The sequence below is a fragment of the Clupea harengus genome, chromosome 3 (genome assembly GCF_900700415.2).
Source record: "Clupea harengus chromosome 3, Ch_v2.0.2, whole genome shotgun sequence".
Lineage (NCBI taxonomy): Eukaryota > Metazoa > Chordata > Actinopteri > Clupeiformes > Clupeidae > Clupea > Clupea harengus.
In genome coordinates, this window is record NC_045154.1 from 13,197,738 (window position 1) to 13,219,900 (window position 22,163).

Below are 22,163 nucleotides of genomic sequence, written 5' to 3' on the forward strand. Positions count from 1 at the left end.
ATACAGGCACACACACACACACACCCACACTGTGACTGTTGGCATGAACACTCCACATTGCTGACTGAAGTACTGTGTGTGTGCAGCCACAAGTACACTCTTCATATGGGGCTCTACACCTTTCAAACCAGTGGTGTGTATGAACACACACAGATGCATATACACACACAGACGTATATACACACACATGCATATACACTCCTACCCCCCCCCCCCCAACACTCTCTCTCTCCAACCCCCACCCCACACACACACTCTCTCTCTCTCTCTCCCCCTCCCCACACACACTCTCTCTCTCCAACCCCCACCCCACACACACTCTCTCTCCCCCCCCCCCCCCCCGTGTGTGCTCATGTGTGCTTGGTGTGTGTTATCTGTAAATAACTTATTAAGCCAAATGACTGCTGTATCGTGATGTTGAGGAAGTCATATCACAGATGTATTTTCCAGTGTGTGCATATTTTCAGATGAAACAGTATTTGTGTTTTAGAAATAAAATCTGTTGTACTCCTGCAAACCCCTTGTGATCCAGTGTTCAGTGGGCAACTACACACACATTTCATATTGATTTATTAATTGTTTTTAAAGAAAATAATAATACATTTCAGAATTTACAGAAAGAAAAACAGTGATACATAAATTACACAACTCAAAGCTGTAACGTGTGTGTGTGTGTGTGTGTGTGTGTGTGTGTGTGTGTGTGTGTTGAATGAAGTAAAACAATATACCACTGGAACAAGCTAGTGACAAAAACCTACTAAATGTATCACTCTTTAACTTTTATGGACAGATATATTGATACGTCACTGCTAAGGCAAACAATATCAAATGAAATATAATAGTAGTAGAAGGGACAAGGGGACTTAGTGCTCTTAAATCCTAAAGAGTGAAATGTTTGTTTTTCCATGGCTTTCATTGGATTTATATGGAACGACAAATAATCCCCCGCTTGATAGAATAGGAATCTCACCCAGTGTGCATACACTCAAACCTGTACAGACATTCCTTCTCACCCAGTGTGCATACACTCAAACCTTTACAGACATTCATGTCGTGTTTTTGTGATGATGCAGGCAAACATAATGCATGGTCCTGGTGCCTCACACAAGCCCTTGAGCATCCAATGTAAAATAGGACCTCTGTATCATAATGGGGGCGAGAGTGGTTCAGGAGGTAGAGGAGTCGTTTAGCAACAGGAGGTTCTCCTCTTCACCGGGTGTCAAAGTGCCCTGAAGCGAGACACTGAACTCCCAACTGCTCCTGATGCGCAGGTTAGCCCCTGCCATTGGTGTGTGAATGTGTAGACTGAACTCCCAACCACTAGGGTGTCCCCAAGCTGCCACCGTAGATAGTAGCCCCTGCATTGGTATGTGAATGTGTAGATGTGAGGCATTCATCTTTAAAGCACGTTGAGTGCTCCATGAGCAGAAAAGCGCTATATAAATGCATTCCATTTACCATAAAGGGTTGGAAATGAGACACGCCCTGCATCCTGCCGTCTCTACCTGAACCTCCACACCTGAGAACCTGAGAACCTCCACACCTGAGAACCTCCACACCTGAGAACCTCCTCACCTGAGAACCTCCAGTGTGCAGCTGGCGCTCTGTAGGCCCTCGGACAGCAGCTTCGCCCCGGCGTCGTGTAGGTCGTTATAATTCAGCGCCAGCTCTTTGAGATGTGAGCCAATCAGAATAGAGGCCACAGCTCCACAGCAGCTCTCTGTCAGGTTGCACTCATTCAACCTAAATAGCCAGATAAACACGACGACACACACACACACACACACACACACACACACACACACACACAATGTACACATGAATATCAAATCACTTGAGCGGACACACAGAAGATCAACGTCTACAACAGATTTTAACAAGAGATACAATGAGAGATAAGAGATATTCACTTTGTTATTGATTATTTTTGTGAGAAAAGTTGAAATTCATTAGCGTATGTAAATTAGGGGAGATTTTATTAAATTAGCATGTATTGGAATGTTGCATGAAGTCATAACTGCTCCCTGACAAATTTCACACGTCATTACAGAATGGAATGCTTTGACTTATTAATCTCATATGAAAAGTTATTTTGGTGTATAGCTAGTTATATATGTATGTAGTTATGTTATGTATACTGTATAGTTATGTACACAATTACATATATAATTCTCACTTGAGTGTGTGTAGTTGGCTGTGCTTGTCTCTGATGACAGATGAGAGCAGCTCCACTCCCTCCTCTCCGGGCTCGTTCCCACTCAGGTCCAGTATGAGGGGCTGAGGGTTCTCTCTCAGGGCAGAGGACAGACTGGCACAGCCAGCCGAGCTGATTCTATTATTGTACAACCTGGGCGCACACACACACACACACACACACACACACACATTAGCATTAGCAATAACCAGATAATGTGCTGACACACACACACACACACACACAGAGCTGCTGGATCACCTGATACCACACACACACACACACACTGTCAGAAAAGATAATTACTCTAACACTGAATATTTGTTGCTTTGTGAATTCACTGTTTACCTTTGTTTTAGATACCTTAGGTCTCACCTGTAATCTCCTGCAGGTGCTAGATGCCTTTAAGAACTGGCCACACCCCTCTCACTCTCTCTCTCACACACTCTGAACTGAAAACATCATACACACTCGGATATGCTGTCAGAGTCTCTGGAGTCCCACACAGCTGCTCGATCACCACTCTCTCTCACACACACACACATATTTTCAAACACACACACACACACACACACAGCGGCTGGATCACCTCAGGATCTCCAGGCTGCAGTCAGGCCCCCTCAGTGCCTCTGTGATGAGCGTCAGGCCTAAATCATCCAAATCCTGGTGACTCAGGTCCAGCTCTCTCAGTGCCCCACTGCTCAGCGCCGCGGCCAGAGTCCTGATGTGCTTATACTTAGGGCTCACCTCCGATAGCCTGGAGAGGACACACACAGCAGAGCACCAGGGGAAGTGGACGCTAGTTGGCTTGTATTTGTAATTAAAAATGACAGGAATTGAATAAGCAATTCATCTAAATTAATTACTACTAATTGACAGGTAATTTAATTGAATTCATCTCGTATTAATTCTCACTGGAGAGTCTTGAGTGATGATCTGGAGGCTGAGAGGAGTTGCACTGCCTCTTGACGTAGCTCGTTCCCCGTCATGTCCAGTCTTTCCAGACGAGACGTTCCAGAACTTAATGCTTCGGCCAGTGGAACACAACCCTTCGCTGTGATACCACAAACTGACATGCTGTCAGAAAAGATCATTATTCTAACACTGAAAATATAATACACACGGACATGTTTTCAAAGAAGATCATAATTCTTACACTAAAACATCATACATACTTCATTTTAATCAAATTTTAATTTTTTAATTATATTTTAAAATGAACAATGGGTGGAAAAAATTTTTTTTCTTCATCAAGGCCCTAAATATCCAATCTACTAATATCTAGTATTATTATATGGCAACGACAGTACGAGCATTCTGATTGGCCAATGCGTATTCATGCCAGCCGCGTATTGCCCTCACCGGTCAATACGGGTCCGTATTGCCCTCTGACGACATTTTCAAAATGAGCGAAAGCGATCAGTCCGAGTTTTACTATCCAGACGAAAATGAATACATCAACAGCCATGAGGAAATTCAGAAGAAGTGAAGATTTGTTATTGAAAGTGATGATGAAGACTAGAAACTATAGTTTGAATCACTTGTGTTGCTACTTTACTATAAAGCCATTTGAGCTGAGCTGTGTTGTCCGTTTTCTATTGATCATTGCAACTTGAAGTTAGCAAGTAATTGGTTGCTACGCAACACCTGAAACACATTGTGTCGTGAGACCACTTGAGAGCTGAACAAAACGACATGTTTTCTATTTACAATTACCATCTCTTTTCATTTACAAAATGAAAGGAGTGAAAAATGCCATATAATAAACAACTTACTAACCTCGACTGTTTCGTTCATGCCGGGAAATATCAAACTGAGGCTTTGGCGTAACAACCGAGCGAGGTCGATACGCCAAAGCCGAAGTAGAGGCTAGTAGAGGTTAGTAAGTAGTTAATAATATCCAACAATGCCAACAGTACCCAGTGACCTGAAGTTCACCTTAAGGTCCCAGTGACCTGTACACACTGAGGCACACACACACACACACCTTAAGGTCCCAGTGACCTGTACACACTGAGGCACACACACACACACACACACACACACACACACCCTAAGGTCCCAGTGACCTGTACACACTGAAGTTTACCTTAAGTTCTTGAGTTGACACGTTGGGTCTTTCAGCACAGTACACAGAGGACGCATGACGCCGTCTCCCAGCTGGTTCCTGCTGAGGTCCAGACCCAATAGGTGTGTGCAGTTTGAGCCGAGGGCTGAAACCAGAGCGGCACCTCCTTCCTCCCTGATGCCACAGTCAAAAAGCCTGAATGGACAAACAGTCTACTGGTAATACCTCCATAGCTTATTTAAAATGTATGTTTATCAGTGATTAACGGTGTGTAAATACAGTATGTAACTGCTGTATTACACAATATTATATCTAATACTCATGTATTGAATAATATGAATATTTAATTTTATGCTAAATAATGAATAATATGCTAAATAATGATCACATCCCAATATCTGCCTTCCTAGCTGCTAGTCTTTTCCTAGTGAGCTTCTCCAGGCGACAGTGTGTTTACCTGAGCTTCTCCAGGCGGCAGTGTGTTTACCTGAGCTCCAGCAGTGTGTTTACCTGGGGCCCGTTCGTCGTAGAGTTGAAGCTAAGTTAATCAATTGGCCTTTTAGCCCGTTAAGATTAGCGAGCTGATTGAGAACAGCAAATATCGGTTCGTTAACGGCTGATCCGCATCCAAATCATGTGGTTAATTTCAACCAGGCTAAACTTACCAGGGCATTTGCGCGTGCACGTCCTACTTCAAAAGGCAGGAAAGGTCGATCACCAAAACAATGATTTTCTAGCGGTATAATGGTTCTAAACTCAAAGAAAATTGCTCTTTTTTTCTCCGCTGGCGAGCAGGAGATGAACATGAACGCTTATGAAGAATACAAGACCATAATCATGGCAAAATTCAACACCGCCACCGCTGTGAGAGCAAGGTGTGTTGGGATGTTTATAGGGTGATATCTATGTATGAATAACTGACGGCAAGTGTCAACTAGTACAGAGGATTCCTCTACCGGTTCGAAACTACAAGGTTGCTAGTTCAAATACCCTCACCTCCTTCCTCGATATAATTCTACATTTTCTTGTAAGTCGCTTTGAATAAAAGCGTCTGTTAAATGACTAAATTTTTTAATAACAAATGCAATAAATTGAAGCAGTGAAAATACATTGTCTGTATTTCTCTCTATTCTTATCATGAGTCCACCTTAATCATTTTCTACAATAATGATATGCTATGGTGTACTAATAACGCTCATATAATTATGAGTGCTTTGTTCTCCGCATCACCGACACTACACAAATGTAGCCTACCACTCGCAAAAAAGCGCAAGACAGTCAATGTTCGACTGTGATGTTTGCAATAAATGACTCGAGAAGGTCTTGTAAATGAATGATTCCTTGTCGGCTGAATCGGTAGCGCTCATACAAGAATAATTGATCTTGGCGATTGCAAAGAACTCTCTCCCTCCGCTAATCTTATTAACTATCTAATATCAGTCCTTGGTCAATGGGATCCCTCCTTTTTCCGGGGTTGTGGCAAGCTTATCCAGCTACACTTAAGTTAGCCTGCCCTGGAGCAGGTTAGTGCTAATCGATATGTAACTATGGTGATTTATCAAAAGTTGCTTCCACGAACCAAAAAGAGGGGCGTGAAAATCTTAGCCTGAAAATTAGCTCGCTAAACCGCTTAGCGAGCTACGACGAATACCCCCCTGAGCTTCAGCAGTGTGTTTACTGTGAGACTGCACATCTCTGAGGACAGCACCATGGCCAGAGCCTCACAGCCTCCCTCTGACACATCACACTTACTCAGCCTGAAACACAAACACAAACACATCACACTTACTCAGCCTAAAACACAAACACAAACAAATCACACTTACTCAGCCTGGCAAACAAACACAAACACATCACACTTACTCAGCCTCAAACACAAACACAAACAAATCACACTTACTCAGCCTGAAACACAAACCAATCACACTTACTCAACCTCATAATCAAACACAAACAAATCCAGTTGCTGTGTTTATAAGACATATGATCTGATATACTATATTCAAACTAAATTAAACTGGCAATCTGAACTAGTGAAACTCTAAATCTCTAAAAAAAGTAATTAAACTCTCACTTAAAAGATTGGAGTTTGCTGTGATGAAGGGCACCACAGATCAACTCCACTCCTGCGTCTTGCGGCTCATTCTCGCTCAGGTCCAGCACTTTCAGCCGGGATGAGTCTGACCTCAGAGCAGTGGCTAAAGACATGCAGCCCTCTTCTGTGACTGCACACCTGGAAATCCTGCAGACACAGAGGAGTAATAAAGGATATATATCAATTCATCAAAAAGCATCATAAGATTTGTAAATACAGTATGTAACTGCTGTATTACACAATATTATATCTAATACTCATGTATTGAATAATATGAATATTTAATTTTATGCTAAATAATGAATAATATGCTAAATAATGATCACATCCCAATATCTGCCTTCCTAGCTGCTAGTCTTTTCCTAGTGAGCTTCTCCAGGCGACAGTGTGTTTACCTGAGCTTCTCCAGGCGGCAGTGTGTTTACCTGAGCTCCAGCAGTGTGTTTACCTGGGGCCCGTTCGTCGTAGAGTTGAAGCTAAGTTAATCAATTGGCCTTTTAGCCCGTTAAGATTAGCGAGCTGATTGAGAACAGCAAATATCGGTTCGTTAACGGCTGATCCGCATCCAAATCATGTGGTTAATTTCAACCAGGCTAAACTTACCAGGGCATTTGCGCGTGCACGTCCTACTTCAAAAGGCAGGAAAGGTCGATCACCAAAACAATGATTTTCTAGCGGTATAATGGTTCTAAACTCAAAGAAAATTGCTCTTTTTTTCTCCGCTGGCGAGCAGGAGATGAACATGAACGCTTATGAAGAATACAAGACCATAATCATGGCAAAATTCAACACCGCCACCGCTGTGAGAGCAAGGTGTGTTGGGATGTTTATAGGGTGATATCTATGTATGAATAACTGACGGCAAGTGTCAACTAGTACAGAGGATTCCTCTACCGGTTCGAAACTACAAGGTTGCTAGTTCAAATACCCTCACCTCCTTCCTCGATATAATTCTACATTTTCTTGTAAGTCGCTTTGAATAAAAGCGTCTGTTAAATGACTAAATTTTTTAATAACAAATGCAATAAATTGAAGCAGTGAAAATACATTGTCTGTATTTCTCTCTATTCTTATCATGAGTCCACCTTAATCATTTTCTACAATAATGATATGCTATGGTGTACTAATAACGCTCATATAATTATGAGTGCTTTGTTCTCCGCATCACCGACACTACACAAATGTAGCCTACCACTCGCAAAAAAGCGCAAGACAGTCAATGTTCGACTGTGATGTTTGCAATAAATGACTCGAGAAGGTCTTGTAAATGAATGATTCCTTGTCGGCTGAATCGGTAGCGCTCATACAAGAATAATTGATCTTGGCGATTGCAAAGAACTCTCTCCCTCCGCTAATCTTATTAACTATCTAATATCAGTCCTTGGTCAATGGGATCCCTCCTTTTTCCGGGGTTGTGGCAAGCTTATCCAGCTACACTTAAGTTAGCCTGCCCTGGAGCAGGTTAGTGCTAATCGATATGTAACTATGGTGATTTATCAAAAGTTGCTTCCACGAACCAAAAAGAGGGGCGTGAAAATCTTAGCCTGAAAATTAGCTCGCTAAACCGCTTAGCGAGCTACGACGAATACCCCCCTGAGCTTCAGCAGTGTGTTTACCTGAGCTTCAGCAGTGTGTTTACCTGAGCTTCTCCAGGTGGCAGTGTGTTTACCTGAGCTTCAGCAGTGTGTTTACCTGAGCTTCAGCAGTGTGTTTACCTGAGCTTCTCCAGGTGGCAGTGTGTTTACCTGAGCTTTACCAGGTGGCAGTGTGTTTACCTGAGCTTCAGCAGTGTGTTTACCTGAGCTTTACCAGCTTCAGCAGTGTGTTTACCTGAGCTTCTCCAGGTGGCAGTGTGTTTACCTGAGCTTTACCAGGTGGCAGTGTGTTTACCTGAGCTTCAGCAGTGTGTTTACCTGAGCTTCAGCAGTGTGTTTACCTGAGCTTCTCCAGGTGGCAGTGTGTTTACCTGAGCTTCAGCAGTGTGTTTACCTGAGCTTCTCCAGGTGGCAGTGTGTTTACCTGAGCTTCAGCAGTGTGTTTACCTGAGCTTCTCCAGGTGGCAGTGTGTTTACCTGAGCTTCAGCAGTGTGTTTACCTGAGCTTCAGCAGTGTGTTTACCTGAGCTTCTCCAGGTGGCAGTGTGGATGAGACAGAGCAACAGAGAGCATTGTGGCTCCTGAGTCTCCCAGCGGGTTGCGGCTCAGGTCCAGCTTTCTGAGAGCCATGGAGTCAGAGGTGAGGGCAGGGACCAGAGCTGAGCAGCTCTCATCCGTCAGGTCACTCCAACCCAGGCTGAGGGACACAGACCACACACACACACACACACACACACACACACACACACACACACACACACACACATTCAAACACACACACAAACACATACACACACACACACATACAGGTTTTTCGTAGACACCACAGACAATAATAGAAAGAAAAGTGAAACTGTTTCTGCCTAAATTGTGAATAGATTGTTAATTGCTGTGGACCACGCAGAGCAGTGATACGCCCCAGGTCTGAGACCTGTCTCAAGCACACTGTGTCTCAAGGTCAGGGACCTGTCTCAAGGTCTGGGACCTGTCTCAAGCGCACTGTGGTTATCCAAGGACAGGGACATGTCTCAAGCACACTGTGGTCATCCAAGGACAGGGACATGTCTCAAGGACAGGGACATATCTCAAGGTCTGGGACATATCTCAAGCACTCCAAGTCAACGTCCTCTCTTGTTTCATTAACTCATAATGAACTCATAACGTTACATCATCATAACTGTCACACAAGAGCGTAACACCTTAAACACAACTTCTTTGAAAACACATAACTCTGTCCCTCACTTGAGTTTCTCCAGTCTGCATTCTGGCTCCTGCAGATATGAGGAGAGCTTGTGGACTCCTGTGTCTCCGGGGTCATTCTGACTGAGATCAAGCTTCCGCAGGTGGCTTGGGTTTGATCTCAGGGCAGTGGCGAGAGCACAGGTCCCCTCTTCTGTGATGCTACAGCCAGAAAGGCTAGGAAGCAGAAGACATCTGGATGCAGTTACTCTGAATGCTATAAAAATGATTTTTAAATCCTATATTCATAGAATCAGAGAACAACAACTTAGAAGTTATTGCTTTTCTTTAATACTGAAGTTATTTTGATGATAAGCAAAGTCCTCTCTATCCCTTCCAGAGTAACTGACTTACCACAGCAAACCCAGTTTGCACCACGGAGACTTAAGGGCAGAACAGAGCAGCTTTATGCCTGAATCCTCTAAGGTATTGAAACTCAGGTTCAGCTCTGTGAGACTGCACATCTCTGAGGACAGCACCATGGCCAGAGCCTCACAGCCTCCCTCTGACACATCACACTTACTCAGCCTGAAACACAAACACAAACACATCACACTTACTCAGCCTAAAACACAAACACAAACAAATCACACTTACTCAGCCTGGCAAACAAACACAAACACATCACACTTACTCAGCCTCAAACACAAACACAAACAAATCACACTTACTCAGCCTGAAACACAAACCAATCACACTTACTCAACCTCATAATCAAACACAAACAAATCCAGTTGCTGTGTTTATAAGACATATGATCTGATATACTATATTCAAACTAAATTAAACTGGCAATCTGAACTAGTGAAACTCTAAATCTCTAAAAAAAGTAATTAAACTCTCACTTAAAAGATTGGAGTTTGCTGTGATGAAGGGCACCACAGATCAACTCCACTCCTGCGTCTTGCGGCTCATTCTCGCTCAGGTCCAGCACTTTCAGCCGGGATGAGTCTGACCTCAGAGCAGTGGCTAAAGACATGCAGCCCTCTTCTGTGACTGCACACCTGGAAATCCTGCAGACACAGAGGAGTAATAAAGGATATATATCAATTCATCAAAAAGCATCATAAGATTTGCAGCGTATTAAAGTAAAGCATATTTGAGAACTTTGAAAAGCGCTATATTAATGTGAAGATTTGCAGCTGACATGATAACATGCAAATGTAAATAAATCAAACTTTGCTTTTACTTTCAGATTTTAGACGTGTGGGTTCAAATAAGGCAAGCTGACACCAATTATAAATTTATAAAGACTTTCATTTGAGTTAATAATATATAAATCTTTATTTCAGACGCCAAGTTCCATATAAAATAAGTACAATGTATAAAGAAGATGGGCTCTTTTTCACACACACACACACACACACACACACACACACACACACACACACACACACACACACACACACAGATCTCTTATAAGTCCCAAAACAAATCTCATAGCAGCAATGCTTTGTTATCCCTAAATTAATCATAATGAATAGTTCATTGGGTTAGGGTAAGTGATGTTGCATGAGTAGTTAATTGTCTACGGTTGTGTTTGGTTGCTTGTGTGTATACTCAGTTCAGTATTTCCAGTGCACTCACACACACACACACACACACACACACACACACACACACACACACACACACACACACACACACACACACACACACTCACTCACTCACTCACTCACTCACTCACTCACAGACACACACACACTGTGTATACTCTGTTGTTTGTGTGTATACTCACTTCAGTATCTCCAGTGCACACTCAGGTTCTTCGAACACAGAGCACAGGAGTTTTATTCCTGAATCTCCGGGAGAACTCCTTCCCAGATCCAGCTCTCTCAGGTGAGAGGGGTTAGAGGTTATGGCTGAAGCCAACAGAACAAACGCTTCCTCTGTCAGTCCGCAATCTGACAGCCTGCAGGTCGTCAAATGTATTCATGTCATCCACAGCTGCATTCATGTTGATATTCTATATCCAAATCGGATATTTATATTCTGACAAACAGTTTTTAACCACTCATGACATCATTATCATCCTTCTTGTAACTTGCTTGGGGAACATCAAAAGCAATACACTATTACTACTACTATATTTCAAACACGTACATGTATTTAAACATAGCTATCCAGACAGCCAGGATTAAAGACAAAACAAGTCACCTTAGTGTGTCCAGTTTACAGTGTGGGTGTTGAAGTCCAGTGCAAAGCTGCTCCACTCCTGAGTTGTACAGCTTGTTGGTACTCAGGTCCAGCTCTCTCAGACAGGAAGTGCTTGAACACAGAACAGAAGCCAGTGCTGTGCAACAGCTCTCCGTCAGGTTGCACTTATTCAGCCTGACAATGGAAAAGAAATTCACAGAAAGGACATTTAAAGGTGCAATGAGTAGTTTCAGTTTTTGGGACTTACACTACAACAATAATTCTGATCCTGTTTTTGTGCCTTACGGGCCTTTTAATTGACCTTTAATTTAATTAATTTAGTTGACCTTTTTCTGACACAGTGTTTTCACTTTTCAATAGTCACACTATGTGTCCTGCCTGAAACTGAGCCTAAAAGTTTATTTTTAGAAGTCTTAATTACAAATAAGTCCGCCTGGCTGGCCTCAGCTGAAACGATGCTCTTGTGTTGAAGCGGCAGCTACTCACCGGGAGGTTCTCGACGCTTTGACAACCGGCAGCAGACTGAGCAGACACTCCTCTGACCGGGCGTATGTCTTCAGGTCAAACTCCTCCAACTCCTTCACCTCAGAGGTCAGCAGCACGAAGGCCAGTGCTGACCACTGCGCAGGCGACAGACGCACCCTGGACACACACTCTGAGCTGACGTAGCTGCGGATCTCCTGCACCAGCGAGAGCTCGTTCAGCTCCTGCAGACAGTGGAAGAGGTTGATGGATTTCTCTGTGCCAGGGTTCGCCCTGATCTTCTGCTTGATGTACCTGGCCGTCTCGTCTCTGCTTCCGGGGCTGCTGAGGGTCAGCTGGGGGAGCAGGCGTTGCAGGAGCACCTGGGCGGACTCCAGAGACAGTCCCAGTAGGAAGCGGAGGAAAAGGTCCAGGTGTCCGCTCTCACTCCGCAAAGCCTCGTCCACCACGTGCCTGTGGAGGTCAGACAGGCTCTCGGCATCACAGATGTATGTGATGCGCTGATCTCCTGTGACCTTTGAACCTTTGATGAAGGAGACAAACAGGAATAAAGCAGCAAGAAACTCCTGAATGCTGAGATGCACAAAGCAGTAGACCTTCCCATGGTACAGCCCGGGTTCCTCTCTGAAGATCTGTGTGCATACTCCTGAGTACACGGAGGCCTCTTCAGCATCAATGCCACACTCTGCCAGGTCCTCCTCATAGAAGATCAGGTGCCCCTTTTCCAGTTGTTGAAAGGCCAGTTTCCCTAGTTTGAGAACCATTTCCCCATCATCGGCTCTGGCCTCTGCATACTTCTCGTGTTTGGTGTTTGACTGGTTGATCAGGAAGTGTGTGTACATCTCCGTGAGAGATTTGGGAATCTCCCCTGCATTTGCGCATGAGAGTATTTGCCGCAGGACAACGGCAGAGATCCAGCAGAAGACTGGAATGTGGCACATGATGTACAGGCTCCGTGATGACTTCACGTGCGAAATAATCTGCCCACACAAACGTGGCTCAGGAATTTTCCTCCTGAAGTACTGCTCCTTCTGTGCATCGCTGAACCCACGGATTTCCGTCTGAAGGTCCATGCAGGCCGAGGGGATCCTGCGCGCTGCTCCGGGCCGAGAGGTCACCCAGAGGAGAGCAGAGGGGAGCAGAGCGCCTTTCATCAGGCTAGTCAGGAGAACGTCCACGGAGCAGACCTCTGCGATATCACGCACCGCAGGGTTGCTACGGAAACTCAGAGGAAGTCGACACTCATCAAGGCCATCAAAGATGAATGCGATTTTGTGTTGGTCGGTGTCGCAGATCTGCGGGATGCCGGTGAAGTGATGCATGAGGCTTACCAGGCTGAGCGATCTTCCCGCCAGCAGGTTGAGCTCCCGGAAGGGCAGCGGGAGCAGCAGATGGAGGTCCTGATTGGCTCTTCCCTCGGCCCAGTCCAGGATGAACTTCTGCACGGTGATGGTTTTACCGATGCCGGCAATTCCTCCCGTCAGCACTGTTCGAACGGGCTGGCCTGCTCCTGGTGTGAGTTTAAAGATGTCGCTGCAGTGTACTGGCGTGTCGGCTGTTGGTCTCCTGGTTGCCATCTCGATTTGCCGGATCTCATGTTCTGTGTTCACGTCAGCGCCTATGCACTCGGTGATGTAGAGCTCAGTGTAGACGTCGCTGAGCAGAGAGTGACATCCAGCCTCAGCCTGCCCCTCATACACACACGCAAACTTCCTCTTCATAGTTAACTTGAGGTTTTCATGAACTTCAAGCTCGTGTGCGTTTCTGTATCTGATTCAAACAATTAAAGACATTGAGCCGAATGTATGAACACACACACACACACACACACAAGGAGTACTAAGATAATATTACAGTATTCAACCACTGAAGCGTTGAGGCAAAATCGGTGTATGGGTGTGGGGAAGTGCAATAACAAGCATTTCTGTCTTTGTAGTGTTTATGTATTGCTCTTACCTGCTCTGCGGTGAAATCTGTGTTTGTCCACCTGACTGAGGCACCAGAGTGATTTCCCTGAAGTTAGAAGGCAGATCCATGGAGTGATCACTCCTCGCTGACACACAGCTGGACACAGGGGAGGGAGACCTCTCCTGCTCCCTACACACACAGGAAGATGGAGCACACACAAATACAAATACTGTACAGTTTCAAGAGTCCAAAGCCATTATCTATCGTGTGTGTGTGTGTGTGTGTGTTTATTTACAAGACAGTTACTCTTCATCGATGAACTCAATATGTTTATCATTTCCAATTAGTCCCAGTGAAAATGGTCCTTGAGGAAAATGATCGAATGAATGAATGAATGAATGCATGAATGAGTGAAATGTTGAGGAATGCTGGTTAGTTAGAGTGCTGTTACTGTGCCCTCATGTTAGAGTGTGTGTGTGTGTGTGTGTGTGTGTGTGTGTGTGTGTGTGTGTGTGTGTGTGTGTGTGTGTGTGTGTGTGGGTGTGTGTGTGTGTGTGTGTTACTGTGCCCTCATGTTAGAGTGCTGTTACTGTGCCCTCATGTTAGAGTGCTGTTACTCTGTGTGTGTGTGTGTGTGTGTGTGTGTGTGTGTGTGTTACTGTGCCCTCATGTTAGATGTGTGTGAGTGAGTGAGTGAGTGAGTGAGTGAGTGAGTGAGTGTGTGTGTGTGTGTGTGTGTGTGTGTGTGTTACTGTGCCCTCATGTTAGAGTGTGTGTGTGTGTGTGTGTGTGTGTGTGTGTGTGTGTGTGTGTGTGTGTGTTACTGTGCCCTCATGTTAGAGTTCCGTTACTGTGCCCTCATGTTAGAGTGTGTGTGTGTGTGTGTGTGTGTGTGTGTGTTACTGTGCCCTCATGTTAGAGTGCTGTTACTGTGCCCTCATGTTAGAGTGTTGTGTGTGTGTGTGTGTGTGTTACTGTGCCCTCATGTCAGAGTGCTGTTACTGTGCCCTCATGTTAGATGTGTGAGTGTGTGTGTGAGTGAGTGAGTCAGTGTGTTTACATGATGGTATAATTCGAATCTTTGCTTAGTCGGACTATGCTTTCTTTCGAGGGTAGGTGCTATTATCCCAATGTACATGGCAGTGAATAAATCGAATCATTGGCCGAAAGCATGTCATATCCGATACGATAGGTGGCGCTGTTTTTATTACAACTAGTGGTGATACAGCCCTTTCCGCTTGACCTCTTCACCACTACCAATAACAACAACAGTTGATTGAGCATGAATCGCGTCTGTTCATCGGTCCAGAAATGCGTGTTGCCTCTTGGGTTGTTTGTTTGTTTGTTTGTTTGTTTCTGCCAGGCCGATGTGTTTATAAGTTACATTATTCAAAGGTGAAAGATAAAAGGCGAGAGAAACGCATGCACATTCACACACACACACGCGCGCAAATAATGGGTTACAGCCAAAACGCATTGCCCTTCTGCCAGTTGCATCAAATTGTTTAAGTACTTCTTCGCTGTCGATTTCCAAATCTGTGTGAATATTCATAAGAGCAAGTCCAGTCAGTCTTTTGTCAGTCATCGTACTTCGTAAGATATGTCTTAAGACGCCCCATTGTACTGAATGACCGCTCAGCAGACGCTGTGGAAACGGGCAAATGTGCCGAACTTTCCAGGGCTTGATAAAGCTCACTGCATTTGGGCTGTAGCTCATTTAGCTGTTTCCAGCTCTATATCTGCATCGTCAACGCTGGGCATTAGTTGTCCGTACTCCGATTTTATAGTTTCCCCATCGTAATAAATATGCATTCATGATATTTTTCTATGACCGAGTTTGACAGGTATTGGTCAGGTAATAGTCGAGTGACAGCTGATTTCACAAGCATTAACTTTAAACCAGAATATTATAACGTGTCGGCATAGTCGCCCCGTAATGCCGTGCAGCGGGCGCATACTGTTATACTTTATGTTATGCATGACGTTCCCTAGGCTATATGTTCCTTACCGTTCTAATTACATGTCGTTGTTCTGTGTTGGGACAGAGCTTATACAGGTGGGTGACGGTAGCACAGTCTGTTCGTGGGCATAAAGCCCGTGCCATTGTGACAGTGTGTTGTGTTTAATAAAAAGCCATAACAAATATACCACGCTTCCGTGATTTGTTACAATATAATGGTCTTGCTTCTATAATGTATAAACACGTAGGTTACAGGGTGGGTGTGGCAGAGAGAGAGAGGGAGAGCGATGATGCACACGGATATATCAGATTTAGCGACCGGAGCAAAGTTATGTTGCTGTAACGTTGAACTCTTTGCAATCAATAAATACAGTACTTAATAGGCTAATTGATACAATATCTCCTCGTTTGAGCAGGGGCGGCTCGTCCATAAGGGCGATTGGGGCGACGCACTGCCTAGGGAAAGAAAAAAAAAAAGAAAAAATAAATAAATAAAAATAACTCCTTATGTATAAACGCAATATTCTTGTAAGTATAAGTGAAATGACATGTAAATTTAAATGTAATAATTTTTTTTCTGTCGGATTCTACCACTAGACCGTCTGATCTGCCTCTGTATGTCATTGTCGAATCAGGTAACAGTCGGTCAGTCAGCCTAAAGTCGTGCTTCAAATGGCCCCACCCCTTCTGGGGCGATTTGGGGCGAAATGAAAATCGCCCCAGACCTCTCCCATTGACTCCCATGTTAAATCCATTTTTTTCACAAAACAGAGCTCTCAATGCATTCTCTATGGCTTCCGGGAGGGCTCGCCCCTCCTGGTCTTGTCATAAGTAGTGGACGTAAAAGCCTATACGAACGTCATACAGCTTCGACGGAGGCATATTCTGTCAAGATGGCTGCCCTGTCCAGTGCAAGAACTCGATTCGCTCTTTGACAGAAACTCCTTTTTAGTCGGCGTACTAATGAAGATACATTGACAACAAAACAATTAGGACTTCCTAGACCAAATGTATCCATTCAACAGGTTTCTACAAAGGGAGGGAAATCCTACATCCAAGAATTGGAAGGAAAGAAAATCGCGGTCGTGAAGTGGCTAATGTGGTCTGTATTTCATATACCACTGTCACTTTTCATAGGTTTTACAGTGTGTTTCACAGTTCGCTTCTTGCACTAAAGCTGAATAATTTTTTATGTGATGACTTATTTTGCTTTTGTAAGCCAATACTTTCAAGATCAGTCAATAAATATTGTTGGTTTTGACTTATGTTACCCCTTCTTTATGATGTTACTGGACATATCATGTGTCCTGTTAGGCTATGTTACATCATACAACATTTGAGACACGTGGATAATGAAAAAGTGGGATCATTTAATGTGGAGCCACATCATGTTTGCTTATGAAGGCTCCTGGATGCAACTTTCTTCCATAGCTTTCCACCTGTAACTTGCTACTCTAGCTATGTAGCAAGAGGGGACATATTACTGTTGTGTGCATGCCAATAGTGGACAAAAAGGTAGTGCTGTATGAGTTAATCAGCTAACTTAATGTACCTACTGAATGGGTCGCCTTAATCATTATAAAAAAAAATGGCCCCCCCTGAGAATTTTTTCAGGAGCCGCCACTGCGTTTGAGTGTGGTTGTTTGAGTGCAATGGGAGTGTATGATCGTTATTGTCTATAAAGCAGTGTTTCTCAAACTTTTTCAGACCAAGGACCACTTAGCCAATAAAAATTCGCGGACCATTTAACTAAATATCCCCGGAACAACATGCCTCCTACCCAAGACCTGGCGCCAGACAATTGTTAGCGCACACATGATTTTCGCGGGCTCTCCTTTTGTACGTACCAGTAGGCTAGTTATAGATATGACAATGCGCAAGGCAAAGCATCTGGAACCCTGCTCCATGCGTGACTTGGTTCATGGCCTCATACTCCCATCACACACTCAGACAGACATCACAAAACACAACGATGCGCATACTGACCGCAGTATTTCACTACCAACAGTAGGCTAGCCCACTGGCATTAATACAGCCATCCTAGTAGTCAACTTTTCATAATTAAAAGCTGTCATTATCCAACGTCACACAACACAGAATATAGCCTAGTTATCATCTTGCTGTCTCAGCGGGAGAAAAACACAGTGTTTTGAATGCAACTCCGCGACGAGATAATGCCCTATGAGGCTGAACCACTTTCTCCTTGTCTATGTTTGAGGCTTTCTCATTTAATTTTCTTTTCATAGTTCCTGTCTTAAGCCACCAATCCATGACCTTGTTAATAGATTAGACAACTCTTTATTAGATTAGGCTACTACTGGCTGTGTTCTCTTCGTTCTGAGTTGTATGTTAGAAATGTCGCAATAATTTACTTGTGGCCGTCGCGGACCACACTTCATCATATTTGATAGAATGAAGAACAAATTAGTTGTGAATACTATCACCGAGTTTGAAAGGTATTTGGTCAGGTAACAGCCCTTTAACAGCTGATTTGCTTTCTGATTTGACAGTACTGCTGTGTGTTTTAAGCAAATAAAATGTGGACTGTTTACAAGCGGGCACCTGCTATCGTTGATTATACAGTAAATACGTTGTGAAATGAAACAAAAACACATCACAGTTAAAGATGTATTAGTATTGATTGATTCACATCGATATGAATGGATGACATGACTAACAAGTGGTGGGAAATTAATATGAAAGTATTTGTTCGGTGAATTAGCGCGCTCTGTCCAAACAGTCGCAGTCAACGTTTTTGTCAACACTGGCACCACATAAGTATCGTAATTTGAACGTCCTTATACGTTTTTAAGGAGGGGTTGTAAAGGTACTCATATCTTCGGACCTCTTCTGTTATGTTTGTTCATAGTCAACAAGAATAAGCTTGTGAGACAGTCTGCAGGATATTCATAAATAAACTTGTCATTAGTATGAACAGCTGAGACAACGTATCGTCTCTTTCGTCTTCCGGGTCACGACCTGGCAGGGAGGGAGGGAGGATGGCGGCGGGATCTCAAGCATGCGCAAAGACGCAAAGTCCAGTTCCTTATCCAATTCACCGTTACATGCCGCAATAGTCGAACTATCAACTGGATCGGATCGAGTTATCCAGGGGTGTTAGTCCGACTATGTGCGGTCCGACTACGATCCGACTAAGGTGCTTACATGAAACGGATAATGCGATTTCAGTCCGACTAAGGCAGTTATTCGAATCCATGTAACCACGGTCAGTGTGTGAGTGTGTGAGTGTGTGAGTGTGTGAGTGAGTGTGTGAGTGTGTGAGTGTGTGAGTGAGTGTGTGAGTGTGTGAGTGAGTGTGTGAGTGTGTGAGTGAGTGTGTGTGTGAGTGAGTGTGTGAGTGTGTGAGTGAGTGTGTGAGTGTAGAGTGCTGTTACTGTGCCCTCATGTTAGAGTGCTGTGTGTTACTGTGCCCTCATGTCAGATGTGTGAGTGTGTGAGTGAGTGAGTGAGTGAGTGAGTGTGTGTGTGGGGTGTGTGTGTGTGTGTGTGTGTGTGTGTGTGTGTGCTGTGCCCTCATGTTAGAGTGCTGTGCCCGTTACTGTGCCCTCATGTATACACAGAAACAACAGAGTATACACAGTGTGTGTGTGTGTGTGAGTGTGTGAGTGTGTGAGTGTAGAGTGCTGTGCCCTCATGTTAGAGTTCCGTTACTGTGCCCTCATGTTAGAGTGTGTGTGTGTGTGTGTGTGTGTGTGTGTGTGTGTGTTACTGTGCCCTCATGTTAGAGTGATGTTACTGTGCCCTCATGTTAGAGTGTGTGTGTGTGTGTGTGTGTGTGTGTGTGTGTTACTGTGCCCTCATGTTAGAGTGTGTGTGTGTGTGTGTGTGTGTGTTACTGTGCCCTCATGTTAGAGTGTGTGTGTGTGTGTGTGTGTGTGTGTGTGTGTGTGTGTTACTGTGCCCTCATGTTAGAGTGTGTGTGTGTGTGTGTGTGTGTGTGTGTGTGTGTGTGTGTGTGTGTGTGTGTTACTGTGCCCTCGTGTTAGAGTGTGTGTGTGTGTGTGTGTGTGTGTGTGTGTGTGAGTGTGTGTGAGTGTGTGAGTGAGTGTGTGAGTGTGTGAGTGAGTGTGTGAGTGTAGAGTGCTGTGCCCTCGTGTGCCACCTCTTCTCCTCTGAGTTTACCTGGCCTCTGTGTCATGAGGGCTGGATCGTCCACTGAGACTCATTATGATGACACAGAATGACCTTGCCGTTTAGGTAAACACACCAGCTCAGAGACGTATGCCTGTGTGAGGAGACAAATGAAGGAATGAAAGAAAGAGAGAGTTTTGAGGTTTAACTCTTCTTTACTGAAGATTATCAGTGTTTTTCATTTACTTTTAACTTTCAAAGGAGACAAATGAATGAGGGAAAGAGAGAGCGTTTTGAGGTTTAACTCTTCTTTACTGAAGATTATCAGTGTTTTTCATTTACTTTCAAAGTAGTTGCAACTCATGTGAATTCTTCCCCCACAAGAATGTATAACATTCACGCCATGTTCATTAACATTCAAATTATCAGTCAAACGCACACACCCATTATGATAAAGTTATGTATTTTACCTTCCTATAAGTGAAACGTAAACTGTATGCAGAGAGAATAGAAGAAAATTATACAGAATATGATGCAGAAGACTTTTGCTGTGGGTTCGCCGTGTGTGGAGACACCGACTACGTGCGGTGAAAGAACGGAGCCAGGAGTGATGCTGGGATATTGAGGAAACATCGTCGCCTTTGACCAGGCCAACACAGAAGAGAAATTACACTAAGGACAATATATCCTAATGATCCCTCCATCTCTCTCCATCGTATGGTGTTTTGTGTGCTCCAGGTCTGTTGCATAGAATACGCAGAATAAACCGACAGATTCCATCGAGTCCTTTGATAAATCATGCAAACGCAACTAACTTCAGAGCTAAAATAGAGTTCCGTTATATTATCGTGTAAGAGTGGTGTTTTCACAGGAAATCTGATCCTTCCGTTGCCGTTTCCACCCATTTCCACGATCTTTCAGTTTCATTTACCTCTTCAAATTAGTGCACCACTGTTGCACATGTAGAACTTTCCAACGACCACAAGGCTTAACTCCTTAGACGGAAAGAAAAGACAAGACGGCAAGGAAGCGAGTCCTTCCACCTCCCAATCTCCCCACACATATTCACTCTCTCTCTCTTCCTCAACCTGATCCATCAGGGGTTGAAAGGGTGTGATGAAACCTGAGATAATCATACCATACCATACCGTTGGTGGAATTAACTACCCAGCACTACCAGAGCAGGGGCGTCCCTCTACATTTAAGAAGCTTTTAGAGACCCAACTCTTCAGAGAGCACTTCCCGTCCTAACTGGCACTTCGACTAGTGCGTAACTTGCAATTACAGCAATTACATTCTGCACTTATTTTTCTTTTTTATTTCATTTTGTTATATTTCTTATGTAAAGTAGTATTTATTGTTACACCAGGTTCTATTGCTCGTAGCTTGACTATTATCTCCCTTGTACGTCGCTTTGGACAAAAGTGTCTGCTAAATGACTAAATGTAAATGTAAATGTAGAGCTATGACTAGTGGCATGACCACGGCTTTGTCCTGCTCACTTCGTCTACGCTACGCTGATGCTACTGTCACTCAATCACCCTTTCTGCCCAAAATCAATTCAGTTTTAAACAAATGTGCTTACCTTGGCGATCCCCTCCAGGATGTGAACACGCATCTGTCTCTCTCCAATTCCTTTACTGCAGTGGGGATGGAGTACCACACTGAATTTCAGAGAACACACCCACTGGTGCCAGGAGGGGTTTGTGTACGCGGAAAAGTAAGGTAGGCTACGCATGTTTGAAAGAATAGGGCGCGCCGCGAAGGTCGCAAACGTCAAAAGTCTCCAACAACAAAAAGTCAAACGAATGAATGAAGTAGGCTAACCTTTACCTCTTACTTGCTTTGTGTTGTTGAAATCTATCGTTGTCCACCTGATTGAAGTGCCAGGTGCGTTTTGCCTGACGTTAGCAGCAGATCCATTCGAAACTAAATCCAAGCACTACATGTATGTACCTTGATGAGCGCCATAATTACTCTGTTTTTTTTAGATTTCAAACACAGTTTACTACAGCGACGCCCTCTTCAGCAACCTATTCCTACTCACACAGAGACTTATCTACAGGGGCTATCCCATTATAGCACAAGCCCCGTAGCTACAGCACATCAGAACGATTGAATGGTGGAAAAAGTTATTTTTAAATGTGTAATTCTACAGGAATGATAAAATAATGGTATCTCTGTCAGACATTAGACCTGGATTCGGTAGAGCTATGGTGTAGGCAAAAGAAATACTCGATAAGATATTCACATTTTAAAATGTTTTATGGATAATCTGGTTTTTCTTTTACCGCTTTATCTAAATGTTATTTCGTTATCTGCTTTCATTCCCTTCTTCCGTCTAAACTGTAAGCAGAGGACATACCTGTATT

The 22,163-nt window shown here is 43.9% G+C and overlaps 1 protein-coding gene across 1 annotated transcript; it reads right to left on the reverse strand.

Annotated features, from left to right (window-relative positions):
* Nucleotides 1-913: 913 nt before the first annotated feature.
* Nucleotides 914-21,549, reverse strand: LOC105912335 (NACHT, LRR and PYD domains-containing protein 12-like). Its single transcript, XM_031564621.2, has 16 exons — nt 21,377-21,549; nt 19,843-19,945; nt 13,788-13,928; nt 11,835-13,601; nt 11,349-11,522; nt 10,930-11,103; nt 10,037-10,204; nt 9,546-9,719; nt 9,195-9,368; nt 8,476-8,649; nt 4,284-4,457; nt 3,110-3,271; nt 2,784-2,951; nt 2,177-2,347; nt 1,576-1,743; nt 914-1,358 (listed from the first exon to the last, which is right to left on the reverse strand). Exons 2-16 carry the CDS (start codon nt 19,884-19,886, stop codon nt 1,220-1,222), a joined length of 3,972 nt encoding a protein of 1,323 aa, XP_031420481.1. The 5' UTR covers nt 19,887-19,945; nt 21,377-21,549; the 3' UTR covers nt 914-1,219.
* Between the last annotated feature and the right edge of the window lie 614 nt (nt 21,550-22,163).